The sequence below is a fragment of the Arachis stenosperma genome, chromosome 2, assembly GCF_014773155.1.
Source record: "Arachis stenosperma cultivar V10309 chromosome 2, arast.V10309.gnm1.PFL2, whole genome shotgun sequence".
Taxonomy (NCBI): Eukaryota; Viridiplantae; Streptophyta; class Magnoliopsida; order Fabales; family Fabaceae; genus Arachis; species Arachis stenosperma.
Genome location: NC_080378.1, coordinates 103,340,918 through 103,367,862, shown reverse-complemented (window position 1 = coordinate 103,367,862; position 26,945 = coordinate 103,340,918). Strand labels below are relative to the sequence as shown.

The following is a 26,945-nucleotide window of genomic DNA, read 5'->3' as shown; positions in this document are numbered from 1 at the left end:
AATGAGAAATTAACTAACTCTCATCAATATAATCTTGTGAAGTCAAACGTGATGAAAGGATTCAAATGATGTTGTTACAAATTATATAAGATGAGTATGTACTAGTTAATTCATAGACAAAACTAGTCAATAAAAAAAATATATAAGCTTATGCATGGAACATCAGTGTTATGGCTTGTTCTATAAATAAACCAGAGAATTATTGGAACGAACTAATACATATACAGGTGCACATATACTAATAACAATGAAAGGGAAAAAAAATGAAGAAATTAAGAAAGAACTCTACTAATAACAATCATATACTATCCTCCTTAGAATTTGTACAAGAACAAGGCAAGTGTGTAAGTGTTGATGACGAAGAACGACGCCGACGCTTCTTCTGCTTGGCGGCACTGCGCTGATTATGCTCCTCCGCCTTCTTCTTCTTAAGAGGCGGCAACAACACAGGGCTCTTCATGGAACAAAGCTTATGCTTCACGCGCCACGGCAACAGAACCTCAAGGCCGCAATAACAACTTTTCGGAGAGTAAGAATAAGAATAAGAATAAGCATTATCGTTATAATTATCGTTTCTCACGGCGGAGGATCTTGCTGGTGATAAACAACATTCTTGGTAACTGCACGTTTCGCAACCTTTCTCGTCGCAGTTGCTCGGAAAATGCAATGCGGAGGAGGCGGCCAACGCCGTCGCATCGGGAAGGAAGCGGTTGATCATGTAAGTCGGCGATTGGTAACCGTCAGATTCTTGAATCTTTAATCGCAACAATCCTTCGTTAGTGTTGCTATTGTTATTGTAACGCGCCTTCTCTGATTTCTTTTGAACAATGTCCAGAGCTTCTGAAAGAGAGAAAACATCCATAGCATCTGAGTAAACCTCGTCGTCGTCGTCGTTACTAACATTAGCGACCGGTGGTGGTAGTCTTGGCCGAGGGGTGTCGCCGGCTTCGGCGTAATCATTCTTGTCATTGTGCTTTGGCTTTCCCGGTGCTTGCTCCCACGAAAATGGAACTCCTGCACCTGCACACAGTGAATTATTATCTGACGGTGAAGAAAAACAGTAACGCTTTGTTGATAAAAGTGGCGCATTCAAGTTCAGCTTTCTTGGGCGTTGTTGTTTTAACAAGTCCATTATGGTGTACTCTCTCTAATCTTCTCATTCATATTATTCCTCCATATAAATCTCATGAGATAATTATTCAGATCTGGTTAGTCCATGAGGTTGCTGTTGCTGGATGAATGGTACGCCGGTCGCGGTGTCCAAGACTTACCTGAGGCTATCAAAGTGGGGTGTGTGTGGCTCTTTTATTTCTGTAAGTTCTATGACAAACAAGCATTTTGCAACTGCTTTCTATATCTGATTTTGTTCATATTATTATTAGTACCTGCAATCTAACTAATTCGGTTTGAGCATTGCAGAAAGAAAGTTCTGGCACTATTTCTTACCCGTTTTCAGAAAACTTGAATATGATTGTTGATACGTTAGTTCTTACCAAGTGATGTTGGTCTTTGTAGTAGTTTATTGATGCATGCTTTGGTATGCATTGCTTGTTGTAAATTGATACTAGCCGAATAGGTTAGCCGAGTAACTTAATCCTATCACATATATCACAACTCACACCAAACAATATATAATAAAAATGAGTTATGTAGTATATACTTACACTATGGGGGCTAATACAACATAACAAACAGGGCTTTAGGTATATCATTGTGATGCTATGGTACTAGGCATCTGAAAGCATGCATGTTAATCTCATATGATGTTTTGTGTTTGGTATGCTTTGTAAGATTGTACAAGCCATCTAGTCCTTCGTGCAATTTTAGCTTAATGCTGATGTGGGGAATTTATACTGTTAATTTTGGAGGACCTTTGTGTCGATGTTATTTACACTAGTCCAGTTTAACTGTGGTAGCAAGAAGGTGAATACAGAACAGTTGCAAAATTACATTAATGTTTGGATATTTGTTACCTGATATTGGTCAAACTTTGCATCTTACTATTCGTAGTTTTAAATGGGATAATCATATGTAGATTCCTATCTGTCTTTTGTGTATTATTATTACATTTTGTTTCTGACAATTTACCCGTTCACTTTTGATATGGTTTATGTTTCCTGTCTTCAGGCCGTATTAAAGGAGTATGTCGAAAAGAGTGCAAATTTGACGTTTGAGCTAGTTAGGAGCAAGTTGACTCTGTTTTATGATTATTGGCAGAGGAGTGAGGTAATTAGACCAAGGATATCCAGTTATCCACTATTGTAAATATAAATCTCTTTTATACTGTGTGTATCTGTGTTCAGTTTTTCATATGTAAAGATTTTTCTCTATCTCTTGTCATGGGAGATGAAATTCTCTTTTCACCCTCATGGTTTACAAAAATGATACATGTGCTTCAAAAATAAAATAATATGTTTTGCCCTGTGTTCCATAAATTGTTTACTTTTTAATTTCAAATTTGTATTATGATCTCTAGAAGATAAGTTCTTTTAAAGAAGAAATTATTGAATTTCTGTATTCAACTTCAAATTATGAGTGAAAAAAGAAATTCTCAATCAGTCAATCGTGTATTATTGTTGCAGATCCTGGAGGTCTTGCTACCTGATGGTATGGTTGTTCCTTCAGATTTTGAGACCGTTGGTCACATTGCACACCTGAATTTGAGATCGGAACATTTACCATATAAAACACTCATAGAAAAGGTTCTTTATATAGAAATATCTTTGCCAATCAAGTTCAATGTGTAACCTAGAACATCATAAAATTTCTTAATCATGTTAACACATACTATCATATTCAGGTTGTGCCTGATAAAAATAAGCCAAAGAGACAAACAGTCGTGAACAAGATTGATTCCATTCATAATGAATATAGGACCATACAGCTTGAGGTTCTTGCAGGAAACCACTCTCTAGTTACCACAGTTGTTGAGAACGGAATATGCTTTCAGGTTGACTTAGCAACAGTGTATGCTCTATTTCCATCACTGACCAGTTCAGAATATTTTGGAAGACTTGCTTTAATAATTGTTCAATTCATGTCAATGTAATAGCTCTCTATCTTTTAACATAGTAAACACTTGGAATTTGCTTCTTTTTTTACTATGCAGATTTTGGAGTTCTAGGCTTGCAACTGAAAGACAAAGACTTTTGAGTGGTTTTACACGAAAAGATGTTGTCTTTATGTATCTATTTCTTTAGATTATATACTAGCCTACTTATATTAAATTTCAGTTTCTGTGTCATTTGATCCTATGTTTTGAACAAATTTGGCTGTTCAGCGTAATCTGATGTCAGCTACCAATGATGAAATTTGATTGTTTGTAACAAATGTTTGAATATCAAAAGTGCTTTACGGTGACACAATGAGATAGTGCTACTTGGGTCTTGGTGCAGAATTGCTTAACAGTATGACTGTGAGAATAAGGTCAGTGAGAAATGCTTGGAATTGAATTTTGTCTGTCACATTTAAGCTTTTCACAACTTATGGGCTCATGTTATTTTAGTGCTACATGCTGGATTACAAAGATTTAAGCACGTGATGAACTGGTTTATTTTGTGAGTGGGTGTAGAAGTCTTGGATGGCTAGACAGCCCGTTGTTAGTAGCTGGATAGTGTGTAGCTTCTAATATTTAACAGATCAATTAATCTTTTAAAAATGATTTATTGTTTAAATGACATTTTCTTGATTTTATGATTTCCTGGAAAATGGAAACAGTAAAATTACTTTGAAGTTCTTATGACATTGAAAGTCTCAAGGAAAATAAAAACTAAGCAACAATTAGTGGACCTGTATAAAACAGACAGCACAAAAGTGTTGCTGTTGCTTCAAAGACTTTCCTTTTCCTTTTCCTTTTCCATGCAATAACTTCTCTTTTTATCTTTAGTTGGTGACTTGTTAGAGCATTCTCTGTATGTTGACTTAATGATAGGGTTTTTTTTTTGGATAAAATTCATGACTACTTAATAATAATAATAATAATAATAATAATAATAATAATAATAATAATAATAATAATAATAATAATGTTATAAAATCATATTGACAGGTGATGTTTTTTCTGGAGTTGGTCCCTTGGCTATATCTGCAGCAAAGATAGTTAAGCATGTTTTCGCTAATGATTTAAACCCATTTGTAGTGGAGTATTTGGAAAGAAATAATGTTCTAAACAAACTTGAAAGGAAGATTGAGGTATGCTTGCTTGTTAAGTGGTTATCTTCTTGAATATGTTTCATGAACTTTTACACACGAAATGATAAAAAGGAAGCAGCTCCTTGGAATATATAGATGCCATTTCTTGGTTAATGTAGAAGTGCTGAAAATATTTATATATGGATTAGCAGGTAAGAAGCGCGGACATAAGCAGGAACTTTCAAAGTGTCTCTTTAGTATTTGAAGTATTGTTTGTGTGCTACGCAATGATGTGACTGAATGATGATTAAAAACTATGCACTATACCCATTATTAGTATACTTTCACATGTTGATTAATAAACAAGGCAGAAGTTGCACTTGAATCAGCATACAATAACAATATTTTTCTTAATCTGTTGTTCTAGGTCTTTAACATGGATGGGAGAAGGTTCGTTAAGGCTATGTATGCCAGTTATAAAGCTCAATCAATCACGCATGTGGTTATGAACTTGCCAAATGAAGCTACAGAATTTCTAGGTTGCCTTTCATGACTGGATTACTCTGACTTTTTTTTATATCTCATGTTCCTTTAATCTATCCAAATATATGTCACTCATCTAATTTGATCTATCCTACTTTGTATGTAAGTGTTATAACTTTAATCTGGTTAACTGTTTACACCTTGAGTAACTTATAGATGCTTTTCATCTACTGTGGATGCATTTAGAGGAATATACAAAGACAAATCGTAGGACAGGAATGCAACTTGCCAACGATCCATGTATATGGATTCTCCAAAGCGCAAGATCCGAAATTTGATTTTCACGAGGTAAGTTGTTGATATTTTATCTATATATATTTCTGTGCAGTCATTGGATCAGACTCAACACCAAATGACTGGAAATTTTACCATTGTGTCACTATCGAATGAGTGTGACCTGTTTCTTATTTTCCTTCTGCTTCCTTTTGTTTATTTAGTCATACATATATCTTGTAACAAACATAAAATCATGTTAACGAAGAAGCCGTTGTGGTGCAGAGAATAAGAATCGACTGTTAGAGGTCGCTGTCAACGTAGAAATGCGACATGTACGACTTGTGGCGCCCGAAAAATGGGTGTTGTGTGCATCATTCGTTCTCCCTAGAAGTGTAGCATTTGCTAATACCACAATTGATACTTAAATATTTTACTCTTATTTAGCCATATTGCATGGAGAAAGTTTTGTTGCATTGCATTAGTTACCCATGCCCAGAGCGAATAATGTACATATGTTGTAACATGTATTTTTCAAAATCGATACCAGAGCATAGCTTTGTTTATTTATTTTCTTAGGATGTTTGAAATAAAAATCCAATAACATGTATTTATTGAATTGTAAGAGCTGCCGATGGGTTCTTTTCGAGTTGAAGCTGATTTATCTTATTCAATTATGGTTCAATGATCGACCCAAATGTTGATACTGTCAGTTCCTTATAAATAACATCATTTTTTTTGGCATACATCTTTTTATATATTTCTAATGAAAATAAAATTAATAAAAGACGGGCAAAAGTACCTTTTCCTTTATTAATAATTATCCTCTTCCATTTATCTAAGATGAATCACAAGAAATCCCAATAATCAAGAGTATTTTTCGAATATTCTATTCAAATGTAAAATACTGTTCCAACAAAGTTGGCCATTTATTTTTTAATCCTTTTTTCTTTCGGGATGTGTTATTCAAACATACCTGTGATTTATGGCTTACAGTTACAGCCTTACAGATCAGATAGAAAACAAGATCTCAAGGACCCAGCCAAGGCGCCAAAATAACATAATTACAAGAGAGTAAAATGTCTTTGCAACTTAGTAAAAGAAACACAGACGCAGTTAGTTGATTCTAAATGAAAACAGCATGGAGCATAATCCTAAGGACTCACTTCCCCACTCCAACTAAGCTACTCTTCCTTCCTCTTACAAATCCCAAACACTCCCTCTCCCTGTTTCCCATTTCCATATCCTTCACCTGCTTCTCAGCCACCAATTCCAATCCAATCTTATACGGACCTTCCCTCCACAAAGAAACCGCTCCAACGCTTTAACGCCCCCATAACGACGCCTTTCTCACCCTCCATGAAGATTCCTTCACTCGCGTCTTCCACCTCTCTGACCTCCGCGTCCCCTCCACCCACTGCGCCGCCTTAGAGACTTGCATCCATGGCCACCTCCTCAACTGGCCTCGTGTTTGCAACATCGCTCGTATCCCCGGTGATGACCTCGGTCCCAACCTCGCTTCACTAGTTACCTCCGAAGAATCAACAGGAGGAGAAGAAGGACACGTGTCGTTGCAGCGTCGGATTTACGGCCAAGCCGAGGGAGACGGTGACGTTTTGAGCCCGGTTCTGTACAGAGAGAAGCTCGCAAGGATGTTCAATGCGCGCGACTTTGTGAAGTTCAGGAACCTGGCGAAGATATCGAGACCGCCGAAGAGGAAGAAGAAGAAGAAGAAGGAGGAGGAGGAGGAGTTGAAAGTTGAGAGGCACATGGGGAAGAACGGTTTTGCTACGGTGGAGGTTGTTGAAGAGGACGATAATGGAGGGGGTATTTCGAGGAATTTGGTTGAGGAGGAGTTTGGGAGGGAGAAGTGGAGGGGCTCCACGAGGTTGTTGTTGCTAGATGAACGATACGCCGGTTGCGGCGTCCAAGACTTGCCTGAGGCTATCAAGGTGGTGTGTGTGTGGCTCTTTTGTTTCTGTGAGTTCTATGACAAACAAGCATTTTGCAACTGCTATCTATATCTGATTTTGTTTATATTATTATTAGTATCCAAAATCTAACTAATTCGGTTTGAGCATTATAGAAAGAAAGCTCTGACACTATTTCTTATTCGTTTCAGAAGACTTGAATATGATGGTTGATACGTTAGTTTTTACCAAGTGATGTTGGTCTTTGTAGTAGTTTATTGATGCTAAGTTTTGGTCTGCATTGCTTGTTGTAAATTGATACCAGCCGAATAGCTTAGCCGAGTAACTTAATATTATCACATATATCACACCTCACACCAAACAATATATAATAAAAATGAGTTATGTAGTATATACTTACACTATGGGGGCTAATACAACATAACAAACAAGGCTTTAGGCATAGCATTGTGATGCTATGGTACTAGGCATCTGAAAGCATGCATGTTAATCTCATATGATGTTTTGTGTTTAGTATGCTTTGTAAGATTGTATAAGCCATCCAGTCCTTCGTGCAATTTTAGCTTAATGCTGTTGTGGAGAATTTATACTGTTAATCCTGAAGGACCTTAGTGTAGATGTTATTTACACTAGTCCAGTTTAACTGTGGTAGCATTAAAGTGAATACAGAACAGTTGCAAAATTACATTTATGTTTGGATATTTGTTACCTAATATTGGACAAACTTTGCATCTTGCTATTCGTAGTTTTAAATAGGATAATCATATGTAGATTCCTATCTGTCTTTTGTGTATTATTATTACATTTTTTTTCTGACATTTTACCCATTTATTTTTGATATGGTTTATGTTTCCGATCTTCAGGCCGTATTAAAGGAGTAAGCCGAAAAGAGTGTAAATTTGACTTTCGAGCTAGTTAGGTGTAAGTTGACTCTGTTTTATGATTATTGGCAGATGAATGAGGTAATTAGACCAAGGATATCCAGTTATCCATTGTTTTCAATATAAATCTCTTTTAGCCTGTGTGTATCTGTGTTCAGTTTTTCATATGTAAAGATTTTTCTCTATCTCTTGTCATGGGAGTTGAAATTCTCTTTTCACCATCATGGTTTACATAAATGATACATGTGCTTCAAAAATAAAATAATATGTTTTGCCATGTGTTCCATAAGATGTTTACTTTTTAATTTCAAATTTGTATTATGATCTCTGGAAGATATGTTCTTTTAAAAAAGAAATTATTGAATTTCTTTATTCAACTTCAAATTGTGAGTGAAAAAAGAAATTCTCAGTCAGTCAGTCCTGTATTATTGTTGCAGATCTTGGAAGTCTTGCTACCTGATGGTGTTGTTGGTCCTTCAGCTTTTGAGACGTTGGTCACATTGCACACCTGAATTTGAGAGAGGAACATTTACCATACAAAACACTCATAGCAAAGGTTCTTTGTATAGAAATATCTTTGCCAATCTAGTTAAATATGTAACCTAGAACATCATAAAATTTCTTAATCATGTTAAAACATACTATTATATTCAGGATATGCCGGATAAAAATAAGCCAAAGATACAAACAGTCGTGAACAAGATTGATTCCATTTATAATGAATACAGGACCATACAGCTTGAGGTTCTAGCAGGAAACCACTTAGTAGTTACCACAGTTGTTGAGAACAGAATACGCTTTCAGGTTGACTTAGCAACAGTGTATGCTCTATTTCCATCACTGAGCAATTCAGAATATTTTGGAAAACTTGCTTTAATAATTGTTCAATTCATGTCAATGTAATAGCTCTCTATCTCTTAACATAGTAAACACTTGGAATTTGCTTCTTTTTTACTATGCAGATATTGGAGTTCTAGGCTTGCAACTAAAAGACAAAGGCTTTTGAGTGGTTTTACACGGAAAGATATTGTTTGTATGTATCTATTTCTTTAGATTATATACCAGCGTACTTATATTAAATTTCAGTTTTTGTGTCATTTAATGCTATGTTTTGAACAAATTTGGCTGTTAAGCATAATCTGATGTCAGCTACCAATGATGAAATTTTATTTTTTGTAACAAATGTTTGAATATCAAAAGTGCTTAACGGTGACACAATGGGATAGTGCTACTTGGGTCTTGGTGCAGATTTGCTAAATAGTATGGCTGTGAGAATGAGGTCAGTGAGAAATGCTTGGAATTGAATTTTGTCTGTGAGATTTAACCTTTTCACAACTTATGGGCTCAGGTTATTTTAGTGCTACATACTGGATTACATAGACTTAAGCACGTGAAGAACTGATTTATTTTGTGAGTGGATGTAGAGGTCTTGGATGGCTAGACAGCCCGTTGATAGTAGCTGGCTAGTGTGTAGTCTAGCAGCTTCTAATATTTAAGAGATCAATTAATCTTTGAAAAATGATTTATTGTTTAAATGACATTTGCTTGAATTTATGATTTCCTGGAAAATGGAAAAAGTAAAATTACTTTGAAGACCTTATGACATTGAAAGTCTCAAGGAAAATAAAAACTAAGCAACAATTAGTGGACTTGCATAAAACAGACAGCACAAAAGTGTTGCTGTTGCTTCAAAGACTTTCCTTTTCCTTTTCCTTTTCCATGCAATAACTTCTCTTTTTATCTTTAGTTAGTGACTTGTTAGAGAATACTTTGTATGTTGACTTAATGATAGGGTTTTTTTTTTTTGGATAAAATTCATGACTTCTTAATAATAATAATAACGTTATAAAATCATATTGACAGGTGATGTTTTTCTTGGAGTTGGTCCCTTGGCCATATCTGCAGCAAAGATAGTTAAGCATGTTTTCGCTAATGACTTAAACCCATTTGCAGTGGAGTATCTGGAAAGAAATAGTATTCTAAACAAACTTGAAAGGAAGATTGAGGTATGCTTGCTTGTTAAGTGGTTACCTTCTCGAACATGTTTCATGAAATTTTACACACTAAATGATAAAAAGGAATCAGCTCCATGGAATATATAGATGCCATTTCTTGGTTAATGTAGAAGTGCTGGAAATATTTATATATGGACTAGCAGGTAAGAAGCGCGGACATAAGCAGGAACTTTCAAAGTGTCTCTTTAGTATTTGAAGTATTTTTTGTGTGCTACACAATGATGTAAATGAGTGGTGATTAAAAACTATGCACTATACACATTATTAGGGTACTTTCACATGTTGGTTAATAAACAAGGCAGAAGTTGCACTTGAATCAGCATACAGTAACAATATTTTTCTTAATATATTGTTCTAGGTCTTTAACATGAATGGGAGAAGGTTCAGTAAGGCTATGTATGTCAGTTATAAAGCTCAATCAATCACGCAAGTGATTATGAACTAGCAAATGAAGCTGCAGAATTTCTAGGTTGCCTTTCATGACTGGATTACTGTGACTTTCTTTGTTTTTTATATCTCATATTCCTTTAATCTATCCAAATATATATCACTCATCTAATTTGATTGACTTTACTTTGTATGTAAGTGTTATAACTTAAATCTGGTTAACTGTTTACACCTTAAGTAACTTCTAGATGCTTTTCTTCTACTGCATATGCATTTAGAAGAATATACAAAGACAGACCGAAGGACACGGAATGCAACTTTCCAACGATCCATGTTTATGGATTCTCAAAAGCGTAATATTCGAAATTTGATTTTCACGATATAAGTTGCTGATATTTTATCTATATATATATTTCTGTGCAGTCATTGGATCAGATTCAATACCCAATGACTGGAAATTTTACCATTGTGTCACTCTCGAATGAGTGTGACCTGTTTCTTCTTTTCCCCATGCTTCATTTTGTTTATTTAGTCATACATATACCTTGCAACGAACATAAAAGCATGTTAACGAAGAAGCCCTTGTGGTGCAGAGAATAAGAATCGCCATGCTAGAAGTTGCAGTCAATGTAAAAATGCGACATGTACGACTTGTGGCGCCCGAATAATGGATATTGTGTGCATCATTCGTTCTCCCTATAAGTGTAGCATTTGCTTATACTGCAATTGATATTTAAATATTTTACAGTTATTTAGCCACATTGCATGGAGAAAGTTTTGTTGCATTATATTAGTTACCCATGCCTAGAGCGAATAGTGTACATATGTTGTAACATGTATTTTTCAAAATCGATATCAGAGCATAGCTTTGTTTATTTATTTTCTTAGGTTGTTTGAAATAAAAGTCCAATAACGTGCATTTATTGAATTGTAAAAGCTGCCGGTGGGTTCTTTTCGAGTTGAAGTTGATTTATCTTATTCAATAGTGGTTCAATGATCGACCCAAATACTGATACTGCTAGTTACTCATAAATAACATCATATTTTTGGCATACATCTTTTTATATGTTTCTAATGAAAATAAAATTAATAAAAGACAGACAAAAGTACCTTTTCCTTTATTAATAATTATCCTTTTCCCTATATCTAATCTGAATCACGAGAAATCCCAATAATCAAGAGTATTTTTCAAATATTCTCAAATGTAAAATACTGTTCCAACAAAGTTGACCATTTATTTTTTAATCTTTTTTTCTTTCGGGATGTGTTATTCAAACATACCTGTGATTTATGGCTTACAGTTACAGCGTTACACATCAGACAGAAAACATGATCTCAAGGACCCAGTCATGGGGCCAAAATAACATAACTACAAGAGAGTAAAATGTCTTTGCAATTTAGTAACAGAAACACAGACGCAGTTAGTTGATTCTGAATGAAGACAGCATGGAGCATATTCCTAAGGACTCACTTCCCCACTCTAACTAAGCTACTCTTCCTCCCTCTTACAAATCCCAAACACTCCCTCTCCCTTATTCCCATTTCCATATCCTTCACCCGCTTTTCAGTCACCAACTCCAATCCAATCTTATACAGTCTTTCCCTCCACAAAGGTACCTCTCCAACGCTTCAATGCCCCCAAAACAACGCCCTTCTCACCCTCCGTGAAGAAGCCTTCACTCGCGTCTTCCACCTCTCCGCCCACTGCTCCGCCTAAAAAACTCGCCTCCGCGGCCACCTCCTCAACTGGCCTTGTGTTGGCAACATTGCCCGTGTCGCCGGTGATGGCCTCGATCCCGACCTTGCTTCGCTAGTTACCTCCGGAGAATCAGGAGGAGGAGAAGAAGGACACGTGTCGTTGCAGCGACGGGTTTATGGCGAAGCCGAGGAAGACAGCGACGTTTTGAGCCCAGTTCTGTTCAGAGAGAAGCTCGCAAGGACGTTCAATACGCCCCGCTTCGTGAAGTTCAGGAACCTGGCGAAGATATCGAGGCTGCCGAAGAGGAGGAAGAAGAAGAAGGAGGAGGAGGAGGAGGAGGTGAAAGTCGAGAGGCGCACGGGGAAGAACAATTTTGCTACAGTGGAGGTTGTTGAAGAGGATGATAATGGAGGGGGTATTTTTGGAAATTTGGTTGAGGAGGAGTTTGGGAGGGAAAAGTGGAGGGGCTCCACGAGGTTGCTGTTGCTGGATGAAAGGTACGCCGGTCACGGCATCCAAGACTTTGCTGAGGCTATCAAGGTGGTGTGTGTCTGGATCTTTTGTTTCTGTGAGTTCTGTGACAAACAAGCATTTTGCAACTGCTTTCTATATCAGATTTTGTTCATATTATTATTTATAACTGCAATCTAACTAATTCGGTTTAAGCATTGCGGAAAGAAAGCTCTGGCACTATTTCTAACCCGTTTCAGAAGACTTGAATATGTTTGTTGATACGTTAGTTCTTACCAAGCGATGTTGGACTTTGTAGTAGTTTATTGATGCTAAGCTTTGGTATGCATTGCTTGTTGTAAATTGATACCAGCCAAATAGGTTAGCTGAGTAACTTAATCCTATCACATATATCATACCTCACACCAAACAATATATAATAAAAATGAGTTATGTAGTATATACTTACACTATAGGGGCTAATGCAACATAACAAACAGGGCTTTAGGCATAGCGTTGTGATGCTATGGTACTAGGCATCTGAAAGCATGTATGTTAATCTCATATGATGTTTTGTGTTTGGTCTGCTTTGTAAGATTGTACAAGCCTTCTAGTCCTTCGTGCAATTTTAGCTTAATGCTGATGTAGGAAATTTATACTGTCAATCCTGAAGGACCTTTGTGTCGATGTTATTTACACTAGTTCAGTTTAACTGTGGTAGCATGAAAGTGAATACAGAACAGTTGCAAAATTACATTAATGATTGGATATTCGTTACCTGATATTGGTCAAACTTTGCATCTTGCTATTCGTAGTTTTAAATGGGATAATCATATGTAGATTCCTATCTGCCTTTTGTGTATTATTATTGCATTTTGTTTCTGAGATTTTACCCATTCACTTTTGATATGGTTTATGTTTCATGTCTTCAAGCCGTATTAAAGGAGTATGCCAAAAAGAGTGCAAATTTGACTTTTGAGCTAGTTAGGTGCAAGTTGACTCTGTTTTATAATTATTGGCAGATGAATAAGGTAATTAGACCAAGGATATCCAGTTATCCACTGTTGTAAATATAAATCTCTTTTAGCCTGTGTGTATCTGTGTTCAGTTTTTCATATGTAAAGATTTTTCTCTATCTCTTGTCGTGGCCTCGTGGGAGATGAAATTCTCTTTTCAACCTCATGGTTTACATAAATGATACATGTGCTTCAAAAATAAAATAATATGTTTTGCCTTGTATTCCATAAGATATTTACTTTTTAATTTCACATTTGTATTATTATCTCTAGAAGATACGTTCTTTTAAAAAATAAATTATTGAATTTCTTTATTCAATTTCAAATTGTGAGTGAGAAAAGAAATTCTCAGTCAGTCAGTCCTGTATTATTGTTGCAGATCCTGGTGGTCTTGCTACTTGATGGTATGGTTGTTCCTTCAGCTTTTGAGACCGTTAGTCACATTGCACACCTGAATTTGAGATCGGAACATTTACCATACAAAACACTCATAGAAAAGGTTCTTTGTATAGAAATATCTTTGCCAATCAAGTTCAATGTGTAACCTAGAACATCATAAAATTTCTTAATCATGTTAACACATACTATCATATTCAGGTTGTGCCAAAGATACAAACAGTCGTGAACAAGATTGATTCCATTCATAATGAATACAGGACCTTGCAGCTTGAGATTCTAGTAGGAAACCGCTCTCTAGTTACCACATTTGTTGAGAACGGAATATGCTTTCAGGTTGACTTAGCAACAGTGTATGCTCTATTTCCATCACTGAGCAGTTCAGAATATTTTGGAAGACTTGCTTTAATAATTGTTCAATTCATGTCAATGTAATAGCTCTCTATCTCCTAACATAGTAAACACCTGGAATTTGCTTCTTTTTTACTATACAGATATTGGAGTTCTAGGCTTGCAACTGAAAGACAAAGGCTTTTGAGTGGTTTTACACGAAAAGATATTGTCTGTATGTATCTATTTCTTTAGATTATATACTAGCGTACTTCAGTTTCTGTGTCATTTGATCCTATGGTTTGAACAAATTTGGCTGTTCAGCATAATCTAATGTCAGCTATCAATATGAAATTTGATTATTTGTAACAAATGTTTGACTATCAAAAGTGCTTAACAGTGACACAATGAGATAGTGCTACTTGGGTCTTGGTGCAGATTTGCTAAACAGTATGGTTGTGAGAATGAGATAAGTGATAAATGCTTGGAATTGAATTTTGTTTGTGAGATTTAACCTTTTCACAACTTATGGGCTCAGGTTATTTTAGTGCTACATGCTGGATTAGATAGATTTAAGCATGTGAAGAACTGGTTTATTTTGTGAGTGAGTGTAGAAGTCTTGGATGGCTAGACAGCCCGTTGTTGGTAGCTGGATAATGTATAGTCTAGCAGCTTCTAATATTTAAGAGATCAATTAATTTTTTAAAAATGATTTATTGTTTAAATGACATTTGCTTGAATTTATGATTTCCTGGAAAATGGAAACAGTAAAATTACTTTAAAGTTCTTATGATATTGAAAGTCTCAAGGAAAATAAAAACTAAGCAACAATTAGTGGACCTGCATAAAACAGACAGCAAATGTGTTGCTGTTGCTTCAAAGACTTTCCTTTTTCTTTTCCTTTTCCATGCAATAACTTCTCTTTTTATCTTTAGTTGGTGACTTGTTAGAGCATTCTCTGTATGTTGACTTAATGATAGGGGTTTTTTTTGGATAAAATTCATGACTACTTAATAATAATAACGTTATAAAATCATATTGACAAGTGATGTTTTTTTCTAGAATTGGTCCCTTGGCCATATCTGGAGCAAAGATAGTTAAGCATGTTTTCGTTAATGACTTAAACCCATTTGTAGTGGAGTATCTGGAAAGAAATAGTGTTCTAAACAAACTTGAAAGGAAGATTGATGTATGCTTGCTTGTTAAGTGGTTATCTTCTCGAATATGTTTCATGAACTTTTACACACGAAATGATAGAAAGGAAGCAGCTCCATGAAATATATAGATGCCATTTCTTGGTTAATGTAGAAGTGCTAAAAATATTTATATATGGAATAGCAGGCAAGAAGTGTGGACATAAGCAGGAACTTTCAAAATGTCTCTTTAGTATTTGAAGTATTGTTTGTGTGCTACACAATGATGTGACTTAGTGATAATTAAAAACTATGCACTATACACATTATTAGTGTACTTTCACATATTGATTAATAAACAAGGCAGAAGTTACACTTGAATTATCGTACAGTAACAATATTTTTCTTAATCTGTTGTTCTAGGTCTTTAACATGGATGGGAGAAGGTTCATTAAGGCTATTTATGTCAGTTATAAAGCTCTATCAATCACATAAGTGGTTATGAACTTGCCAAATGAAGCTGCAGAATTTCTAGGTTGCCTTTCATGACTGGATCACTGTGACTTTTTTTTTTTATATATCTCATGTTCCTTTAATCTATCCAAATATATGTCACTCATCTAATTTGATCGACCCTACTTTGTATGTAAGTGTTATAACTTAAATCTGGTTAACTATTTACACCTTGATTAACTTCTAGATGCTTTTCTTCTACTACAGATGCATTTAGAGGAATATACAAAGACAGACCAAAGGACACGGAATGCAACTTGTCAACGATCCATGTTTATGGATTTTCCAAAGCGCAACATCCAGAATTTATTTTCACGAGGTAACTTGCTGATATTTTTTTCTGTATATATTTCTGTGCAGTCATAGGATCAGACTCAACACCAAATGACTAGGAATTTTACCATTGTGACCTTCTCGAATGCGTGTGACCTGTTTCTTCTTTTTCCTATGCTTCTTTTTGTTTATTTAGTCATACATATACTTTGCGACAAACATAAAAGCATGTTAACGAAGAAGCCTCTTGTGGTGCAGAGAATAAGAATCGCGCTGCTAGAGCTCGCAGTCAACGTAGAAATGCGACATGTACGACTTGTGGCGCCCAAAAAATGGATGTTGTGTGCATCATTCGTTCTTCCTAGAAGTGTAGCATTTGCTAATACTGCAATTGATACTTAAATATTTTACTGATATTTAACCACATTGCATGGCAAAAGTTTTGTTGCATTACATTAGTTACCCATGCCTAGAGCGAATAATGTACATATGTTGTAACATGTATTTTTCAAAATCGATACAAGAGCATAGCTTTGTTTATTTATTTTCTTAGGATGTTTGAAATAAAAGTCCAATAACATGTATTTATTAAATTGTAGGAGCTGCCGGTGGGTTCTTTTCAAGTTGAAGTTGATTTATTTTATTCAAGAGTGGTTTCATGATAGACCAAAATGCTGATACTACCAGTTCTTCATAAATAACATCATTTTTTTGACATATATCTTTTTATATGTTTCTAATAAAAATAAAATTAATAAAAGACGGGCAAAAGTACCTTTTTCTTTATTAATAATTATCCTCTTTCTTTTTTAAGCTGAATCACGAAAAATTCTAATAATCAAAAGTATTTTTCAAATAATTTATGCAAATGTAAATTACTGTTCCAATAAAATTAGCCATTTATTTTTTAATCTTTTTTTTGGGATGTGTTATTCAAACATACCTGTGATTTATAGCTTACAGTTACAGCCTTACACATCAGACAGACGCAGTTAGTTGATTCTGAATGAAAATAGCAGGGAGCATATTCCTAAGGACTCACTTCCCCACTCCAACTAAGCTACTTTTCCTTCCTCTTACAAATCCCAAACACTCCCTCTCCCTGATTCCCATTTCCATATCCTTCACCCGTTTCTCAGCCACCAATTCCAATCCAATCTTATACGGACCTTCCCTCCACAAAGGAACCACTCCAATGCTTCAACGCCCCCAAAACAACGCCCTTCTCAACGTCTGTGAAGATGCCTTCACTCGCATCTTCCACCTCTCCGCCCTCCGCGTCCCCTCCGCCCACTACTCCGCCTTAGAGACTCGCCTCCGCGGCCACCTCCTCAACTGGCCTCGTGTTCGCAACATCACTCGCGTCCCCGGTGATGACCTCAATCCTGACCTCGCTTCGCTGGTTACCTCCGGGGAATCAGGAGGAGGAGAAGAAGGACACGTGTCATTGCAGCGACGAATTTACGGCCAAGCCGAGGGAGACGGCGACGTTTTGAGCCCGGTTCTGTATAGAGAGAAGCTCGCAAGGACGTTCAATACGCGCAGCTTCGTGAAGTTCAGGAACTTGGCGAAGATATCGAGGCCGCCGAAGAGGAAGAAAAATAAGGAGGAGGACGAGGAGGTGAAAGTCGAGAGGCGCACGGGGAAGAACAGTTTTGCTACTGTGGAGGTTGTTGAAGAGGACGATAATGGAGGGGGTATTTTGAGGAATTTGGTTGAGGAGGAGTTTGGTAGGGAGAAGTGAAGGGGCTTCACGAGGTTGCTGTTGCTGGATGAACAGTACGCCGGTCGCGGCGTCCAAGACTTGCCTGAGGCTATCAAGGTGGTGTGTGTGGCTCTTTTGTTTCTGTGAGTTATGTGACAAACAAGCATTTTGTAACTGCTTTCTATACCTGATTTTGTTCATATTATTATTAGTATCTGCAATCTAATTACTTCGGTTTGAGCATTGCGGAAAGAAAGTTCTGGCACTATTTCTTACCTGTTTCAGAAGACTTGAGTATGATTATTGATACGTTAGTTCTTAGCAAGCGATGTTGGTCTTTGTAGTAGTTTATTGATGCAAAATTACATCAAGTGTGTAGTTTTCATCAGATTTAGAGCCGGTTTTGGATTTAACAAATAGGCACACTAAATATTTCGAGTCGAATCGGGTGTGGGTCACATCAAACTCGATTTCACCCGACTGATGAACACCCTAATATATATGAACCTTAGAATGTATCTTCCTCTCATCCAAAGGCACTAGATGATGGGAAATAGGTGTTTTACTTACAATTGCTTCGATCAAATCTTTCCCGCGTTCGCATCCGACCCACCAATCGCATCTTCAAGCATGAATGCTGCCTCTCCTTCGATACCCCCGTAAGGTAAATTCCAAATCAAATTACTATTAGGGTTTTTCTTTTCTTTTCCCCCCCTGAATACCAGAGCTTCACTGAGCAATTTTTCTTCTTCTTTGGATTCCTACTGTCTTAGCTCATTTTAGCTGGAAATGGAATCAAAATCAGTTCTTTGCTGGGTTTTGTTTTCAAATGATAGGTTATATATAGATATCGTTGTTGTTGTTGAATGTTGATTGGTGCTGAATTATTATTTTCTTTTTGAATTCTATTTTTCAGAAGTCAGAGGGTGGGTTGTACATCGACATGTTCACTTTCCTTGCCTTTGGGAAGGACTGTGTGGGTTGGAATTTCGAGAAGACTGGTAACCCTGTTTATTTACATGTAAAGAAGACTAAGAAACTGGTTCCAGAAGACAGGCCTACCAAGAAACCAACCCGCTTGGCGATAGGTTCGTGAAATGAAAATTAAGCTTGCTCTGATATTCAGTGTTCTGCCGTTGCTTCTGCTGTTTTCTGTGATGAATAAGGGGGCTTTCTACCAGTTTGACAAATTTGCTGTTCTTTTTGTGGATGTATCATCTTTTATATATCTTGTTAATTTGTAGGGGTTGAAGGGGGATTCGACAACAATGAACCCGAATATGAAGAAACTCATAGTATAGTCATTTTACCAAACTATATATCTCTTCCATTCCCATCTGTTGAATTGCCAGAGAAGGTACTTGTTTATGGTTCTTTCTGTCTTTTGTTATGGTGGTGTATTTCTTTTTTATTTTTCTTATTTCGTTAAAAATACTCCAGGTAAGGTTGGCTGCAGATGCTATACTACTAGCTGAGGGTGCTGAACGGAAGGAGCAGGTTGCAGCTTGGACTGCTGATAAGAAAACAGTTAGTACCTATGCAATGAATTTACAGCAACTTGACAATGGTGTTGTCATTCCTCCGTCTGGTTGGAAATGTGCCAAGTGTGACAAGACGGATAATCTTTGGCTAAATCTGACTGATGGGATGATTCTTTGTGGGAGGCGAAATTGGGATGGAAGTGGTGGAAACAACCATGCTGTTGAGCATTACAATGAGACAGGCTACCCTCTTGCTGTAAAGCTCGGGACTATCACTGCTGATTTGGAAGCAGCAGGTGATGCCCTACAGCATATTGTGCTTTGACATTCTTATAGTCCTAATAGTTTCAATGATTTACTTGTATTGCCTGATTCACTTTGCAATCATGAAGGGTTACCATTGCCCACATGATCATTATGTTGACAAACTTCATTGTTTCGCTGTAATGTTGGTTTTAAATAAGTAATGTGAAGGAGAGGCTAGTAGGTTTTTTTTTCTTTAAATTTTTTTTGTTTTCACATTCGGTGCTAATTATGGATAATGTATTTTGGCAGCTCAGACGTTTACTCATATCCAGAGGACAACAGCGTCTTAGACCCACATCTAGCACAGCATCTGGCCTTTTTTGGCATTGACTTCTCATCACTACAAAAGGTTAATTCTTTCTCTTGTGTTGATAACTTGATATATTCCTGATGGTACTTGAGTTCTGTGGCATTTTTTCACCCGATCTTATGACTGTGCCCTTTGACCATCTTTATAAAGAAAATGTTTCATTGTGCAAATATATGCTGATTGCTTGTCAAGCTTCTTCCCCTTCTAAGCATTAGGTTAATGTGAGTATTGTTGGATGTTTATGCATTGGACATGATGTCACATAAGAGTTTGAATGTTACATGTTATCTAATTGCCAATTTATTATATTCAGACTGAAATGACGACCGCCGAAAGAGAACTTGATCACAATACCAATTTCGATTGGAATCGGATCCAAGAAAGTGGAGAGGAAAAGGAACCAATTTTTGGACCTGGATACACGGGATTGGTCAATCTTGGCAACTGGTAGAGTAGGCCTGTTTGACTCCTGGTTGCTACAGTGGTCTACTTTATCTGCTTTCTACTGTACTCATTTTTATTTCTTTCAGTTGTTACTTGGCAGCAACTATGCAAGTTGTGTTCACAACAAGATCATTCTGTTCAAGGTCTGTTCGTGTCTTGTATATTTTTGCCTTCTTTAAATTGTTTGAACCATATTTGCAATTTCGCAGTTGCTTCAATATCTTATATCTGGTATGATTGTGTGGCAGGTACTATATAAACCAAAGTCTGAAAAAGGCATTTGAGACGGCTCCTGCTGATCCAACCGTGGACTTGAATATGCAACTGTAAGTAACTAGATTGTTGTAATTGATTAGAAATCTGTTGCAATCTCTTTTCTAAATCAGCATGTGCTTTGTGTCTTAATTCTTGGAACAACTTCGGCACTGCATCTGTGGATCTTTTGTTTATAATCTACTATTATACTTCTCGGATGGTAAACATTGATTTGGGTATTAATTATACATGACATTCTCTCCTCTTAATAAAGCAAAAGGTTATAAATAATGAATAGCTTCTTCAAAACAGATTTATCTTCCCATACATAAATCTTCAAAAGAAAAGTCTAATAATGGTTCTTGTCTTACTCCAGGACAAAACTGGCCCATGGTCTACTATCTGGCAAATATTCTATTTTGCCAGTCTATGAGGTGCGTAACCATCAATACATTTCTGTTGAAGATATGTTCAGATATGTTATTGTTCTTAATATCACCTTCTTTCCTCCAGAATGATGACAATTCAAGCATTGATGCCACAGCTAAGACTCCAGTAATCTCTCAATCTCTTTGATGGCTAAGATTTCTAGTCAGATTTTGTCATCATGAATAGTTAACATTTTTAATTGATCAGTTTCTCTGCGGGAAGTGTATTTTTCTAGGATTATATTCAGTACTAGTTTTTGTCAATGGATCCCCCCCTCTCTTCTTTTTTAATGCGCATTCATCAGAATTTTTTATTTGTTTCATCTTAATTGTTTTTAATTTTGATTAGTTTTTTCTTTCCCATTTTCTCTGGTTTCCCCTCTGCAATATACTCAAACATTAGAAACAGGAAGGGATACCTCCACGTATGTTCAAGCCTGTGATTGCTGCCAGTCATCCTGAATTTTCATCTATGCGGCAACAGGTATTTTTATTCCCTTAACATGAATCAATAGTATAAAAAGTGTGTTATTATGTTGCTGGAGATGTTCATAGTTATTTATGAACTTGCATTGAAATCTAATTTTAGTAGATGAACCTTAGAATGTATCTTCCTCACATCACAAGGCACTAGAAGATGGGAAGTAGATATGTTTTACTTACAATTGTTATGATGAATTTTACGTCTAATAATTAATTTTGGCCTATTACTAGCGCTAAAACCGACAACTTAAGGATTTCTGTTTGAAAATAATTTGTTCCTTCTATTTTCGATATACTAAATTTGTTCCATTTAGGGACATTTATTATGCTATCTTCTTACAGTTTGTTTCCAACATATTGTTAGGATGCTTTAGAATTTTTCCTTCATTTTCTCGATCAAGTTGAAATATCTAATGCTGGGAAAGCTGAACTAGATCCTGCAAAGTGTTTCAAGTTTGGTATTGAAGATCGAATCTTGTGTTCATCTGGAAAAGTTGCATATAATAAAAGACAAGACTACATTCTATCTCTTAATATCCCATTGCACGAAGCAACTAATAAAGGTGGTTTTTCAAATCATAAGCCTGGACTTAAATGGGAATTATTTAGATCTAACATCTAGTGCTTTTGTTTCTTTGAGAATTGCAGAAGAAATGGAATTATTTCGCAAATTGAAAGCAGAGAAGCTTTCTGAAGGGAAGGATGTGTAAGTCCAGATTCTCAGGAATCTTGCTATTTCCTAGATTTGCTTATATAGGTTTTTCTAATGATATTTTTTCCAATAGGTCGGCCGATGAGATTGTACGTCCAAGAGTTCCTTTAGAAGCTTGCCTTAGAAACTTCTCAGCTCCAGAGGAGATACATGATTTTTACAGCACTGCCTTAAAAGCAAAGACAACAGCATTGAAGTGAGCATTCAATAAAATTTAGCTTATATTACAATGACATGCGTGTTGGTTCATATAGGATAGAAGTTACATATGGTATTTCATGGCTCCTTGGCTTCATGAGAAATTTAATCTGTTATCCTCATTTGTGCTGAGCAGATAAAAATATGCATTGTTTGGTATATTTTGTTTCTGTCCTAAGTAGTGGTGGTGTTATTATTAATAGTACATTGGAAGTAATTTTGCTTCTGAAACTCTTGATCTGCAGGACAGCTGTTTTCACATCATTCCCTGATTACCTTGTGTTACATATGAGGTAATTCGTTATGGAGGAGGGATGGGTGCCCAAAAAGCTTGGTAATTCTTCTATCAAGATGTCATTAATGCACTTTGCTTAGTATTATTTTTCAAAGAATTTCATATTACTAATAACTTGTTTTCTTTCAGATGTGTACATAGATGTTCTTGATATCATAGATATTAATCATATGCGTAGCAAAGGTAATCACCCAGGGGAAGAACTGTTACCAGATGCGGGTACGTGACTTTTTAAGTAGATAATAGATATTTGATTTCAGAGAAACATGCTTGTGTCAACTAAACTATGTTGGGAATTAATCAGTCTGGATATGTATTCTATATATGCTTATTTATCCATTCTGTTGCATCAATGGGTTGTTTACCATGTCAAGTTTTCATTTTTGAATGAGTTGCTTGTATTGTGTAATATGTTCTCTGTTGCATCAATGGGTTGTTTACCATGTCAAGTTTTCATTTTTGAATGAGTTGCTTGTATTGTGTAATATGTTCTCTATTAGAATTCCGTGTTGGTTACTTGGTTTTCGAAGATGGTATTTAAGTTAACTAACCACATCTGCATCATGTTGCACAGAACCCATTGACGAGGATTCAAACCAGCCTTCCGCCAATGAAGACATTGTGGCACAGCTGGTTTCCATGGGTTTTAACCAGCTTCATTGTCAGAAGGCAGCTATTAACACCTCAAATGCTGGAGTAGAGGAGGCAATGAATTGGTTACTATCTCACATGGATGATCCAGGTTTCTATTTTGCTTTCCTTTGTCATGCGAATCAATTACTTTTAACTGATCCTGTGGTTGCTTTTTGTTGTAAACCTATTATTCAGGGGATAATGGTAATTTTTTTCTATTAATTAGATATTGACAGTCCTATTTTAAAAGGGAACAGCTCTGACAACGTTGATCAATCAAAAGTGGACATACTCATTTCTTTTGGATTTGAAGATCATGTTGCTTGAAAGGCATTGAAGGCATCGGTAATTATTCTATGATGTTTTCCTCTCCCCGTTGTTGGATTTTGTTGGGTGAGTTCGTCCAGACAGTCTTTGAACTGGTAACACCTGCCTTGTAGGGTCAAGACATTGAGAAGGCAACAGAGTGGATATTCAGCAATCCCAATGCATCAGTTTCTAGTATGGATGCTAGTGCATCAAACACAACCTCTGCTTCAAATGATGTTGGCTTGTCAGATGGAGGAGGAAGTAAGTTATTACCTTTTTCAATTACTTTCTTTTGGTATATGCTGTAATTGTCATTGCCCTATGGTGTGATACTTCATCCTATTTCTCTGCTCATATTCCATTATTTTTCATTTAAGTGTTCATGTTGGCTTTAATCAATTTTTGGGTACCTTTGGCTTTTCGCAGAATATCGACTTATAGGAATTGTTAGCCACATGGGAACCTCGACACATTGTGGTCACTATGTAGCTCACATTTTGAAAGAAGGTAGATGGGTTATTTTCAATGACACCAAGGTTGCGGTTTCGGTCCCAAGGACATGGGCTATCTATATTTTTTCGAGAGGATTGATGGTTGAATTAGATACTGTTTTTTTGATCACATGTTTGAACATTGTGATGATGAACATTTCATCTGTAAAGAGGATAGAATGGCACAAACCAGCTACCTGCACTACATACCTTTCTTGGTGGCATGGTAAACACTCATCTTTGGCTGTACCATTATTTTTTGGGTCTGCAAGTTGTGCTTCCATTCTGTGAGAACTAGACCGAACGTTCATACCTATCTCAGATATTTATAGAAATGAACTGTTTAGAAATTGAATAGCAAAGCGTTATTTGATGAGTTTATGCATGAGAATGTTTCTCTTAACGGCTAGATTGTGTTTCACATTATATCCCGGCAAGTACTTCTTAGTGTAGAAGTTGAATGGAAGTTTAAGGAATTAATGTGTGTTTGGTTTGGTATATTCATGGTGAATTTTAAGAGAATGCTTTTAGGATAAAGATAGACCACACTGCATCTAAGATATTTAAAGATGGGACCACGAAATATATTTAAATTTCAGAGAACATATCTTAGGACTCAGCTTTCGGTGAATACGAGTGATGTGGCAATTTTACGTTGATGTGTCAGCTGAGAGTTGTTATTATGTTAGTGATATGGTAGCATATAATTGCAACGTCAATACTCAATATCTCTGTCAAGAGTGTTAACTTTCAAAGTATAATTGAAACATTAGAATAAAATTAAAATAAAACATTTGAGAGATACATGAGAAAAAATGAGGGGGAGTCAAAGCTTTGAAACAGTTTAGTAGATGCGTAGACGGAAAAAGTTGTAGACTGTTGTGATCATGATTTATGAGTGTATGTGTTTCTATTCAGTGTAGCGTTCAAGTTCCACACAATTCGCTTTTTCTCTTCACTTTCAAATTCCAATTATGTGGTCCCTCCCAAATATGGAAATGCATCCAGAATAACTAGTCTTTAGTGTTCCTTCTTCAGCAATTATTTATACTCCAATTTCTTTCCATACAAGACTCGCAAAAATCTATATTTGAATTCATAAATCTAAACTGTTTACGAGATTATTGTTCATTACATATTTGGAACATGCAAGAAATCTAGAGTTGTATGTGACCACACTATGGTAAGCTTAATTAATTAACCGTGTTCATCGATGACTTATTATCCGCAATAGGCCAATAATGTCATATACTTTTGAAAATCGGTAATATTATATGACCAAATCATTTTAGTAACTAAGTTCAATCAAGTCGGTTAAATAATTTAAGGATTAATAATAAAAACTTGTAATTGAAGAAGAACAAAATAGAAGAGATATAAGAAAAAGAAAAAGTAAAAACACATATTTCACAGGATATATATTTAAATTTTTAATATTTATTCTTTTAATTTTTTTTTACATATTTTATAAGATATATATTCGAATTTTTATACAAAATAATAATAAAAAATTAAAGAATTGATGCATTTTTTAAGAGGAAGATTAATATTCAAGAAGGAGAATATATAATTTCTATAATATCAACATTTATAAATAGTTCTTCTATTTTAATAAATCACAAAAAAAAAGATACAACTTTTAAAAATTCAAAAAATTACATAAGATGAATTTGACTTTAAATATTTATATTAAATTTTTGACCCTTCTAAAATTGTTTCAAACTTTGCCACTGTCACTGTATCCATACATATATGCTTTGTTGTGCGGACGAAATCTCAAATCCTCAAGGCAGCGACATAGTGATACACGGTGACACATGTCTGATGTTTGGTTTGGTGAGACACAGATTTTCGAAGGACACGGAAGGACACAGATGGACACGGAGATATTAAATTTGTGTACCTCCAATTTGGTGAGACACTAAGACACAACTTGTAAGACACTAATTTTTTACTCTTTTACCCTTATTGAAATTTTAAAATTTGTCCTCTTATCTCCCCAAACCTTTTTTTTTCTCTTCCTCTTTTAGATTCTATAACTAAATTTATCTTTCTATTTTCTTCAAAAAAAAATTGTACAGTTAATTTTTTATTTATTTAAATTTTGATTAATCTTTGATAAATTTTGAGTTTTAATTTTTTTATTTTTTTAAAAAAATTATATATTTAATATTTGAATAATAATTTAAGATGATATTATAAGAAATAAAAAATATTAAAAGAAATAAAAATTTAATGGTGATGACATGTAGTGTTTGGAATAATAGATGTACAGTAATAATAGTAAAACTTGTGATAGAATGAAAGATAATTCAGTCTTTTTAAAATATGTGTGTCTTGTTCTTTATTTTTACCAAACACAATACATAGACACAAATATTTTATGTCTATGTCTTTAATATCTATGTCTGTGTATCTATGTCTCATCATATACATCAACCAAACAGAATCCAAATGAAAATCTTCTGTCCCATCAATTATGTTCTGCCAATTGCCAATTGCCAATTGCCAATTGCCAATTGAAATGTATGTTTATTTCTATAGTTGCCTTACATTTTTTATTTTAATAAAGTATAATTTTTTACCTATGTTCAATTATGCATGTGTATCTATATTATGTATCAGACTAGAAAACATTGTGATCGGTGGAGACAAAAGATAATATAGAGCTTGTTTCATGTAATAAAACACTTGGTAGATGTAATTATCATATATATATATATTTCTTTAATTAGATACCAAAGGAGTAATAATCTAATATACATGAGTTCTGTGACACAGCGTGCCATTTTGGGTTATTAAAATTAAGTAAATGTGATATTATATTTTATATAGTTCGTTACGAATCTTGCAAGATAATAATAATAAATCATCTAGTAAATAATAAATTCATGAGTGTTATAAAAAAAGAACCTTCAAAAAGTCTTAAAACTGAACTAAACAAGTGTAGAGTATTGACAAAACTAATAATATAATAATCAGCA

General features: G+C 35.3%; 1 protein-coding gene and 4 pseudogenes across 1 annotated transcript; 4 read left to right on the top strand and 1 right to left on the bottom strand.

Annotated features, from left to right (window-relative positions):
• Positions 1-298: 298 nt before the first annotated feature.
• Positions 299-1,132, bottom strand: LOC130963335 (uncharacterized). Its single transcript, XM_057889463.1, has one exon. The coding sequence runs from the start codon at positions 1,130-1,132 to the stop codon at positions 299-301; it is 834 nt and encodes a 277-aa protein (XP_057745446.1).
• Positions 1,133-1,216: 84 nt separating this feature from the next.
• Positions 1,217-5,315, top strand: LOC130963334 (tRNA (guanine(37)-N1)-methyltransferase 1-like; annotated as a pseudogene).
• A 909-nt stretch (positions 5,316-6,224) lies between these two features.
• On the top strand, positions 6,225-10,838 carry LOC130963333 (tRNA (guanine(37)-N1)-methyltransferase 1-like; annotated as a pseudogene).
• Positions 10,839-11,536: 698 nt separating this feature from the next.
• LOC130963332 (tRNA (guanine(37)-N1)-methyltransferase 1-like) lies at positions 11,537-16,313 on the top strand (annotated as a pseudogene).
• Positions 16,314-16,916: 603 nt separating this feature from the next.
• LOC130962315 (ubiquitin carboxyl-terminal hydrolase 14-like) lies at positions 16,917-24,607 on the top strand (annotated as a pseudogene).
• The last annotated feature ends 2,338 nt before the right edge of the window (positions 24,608-26,945 follow it).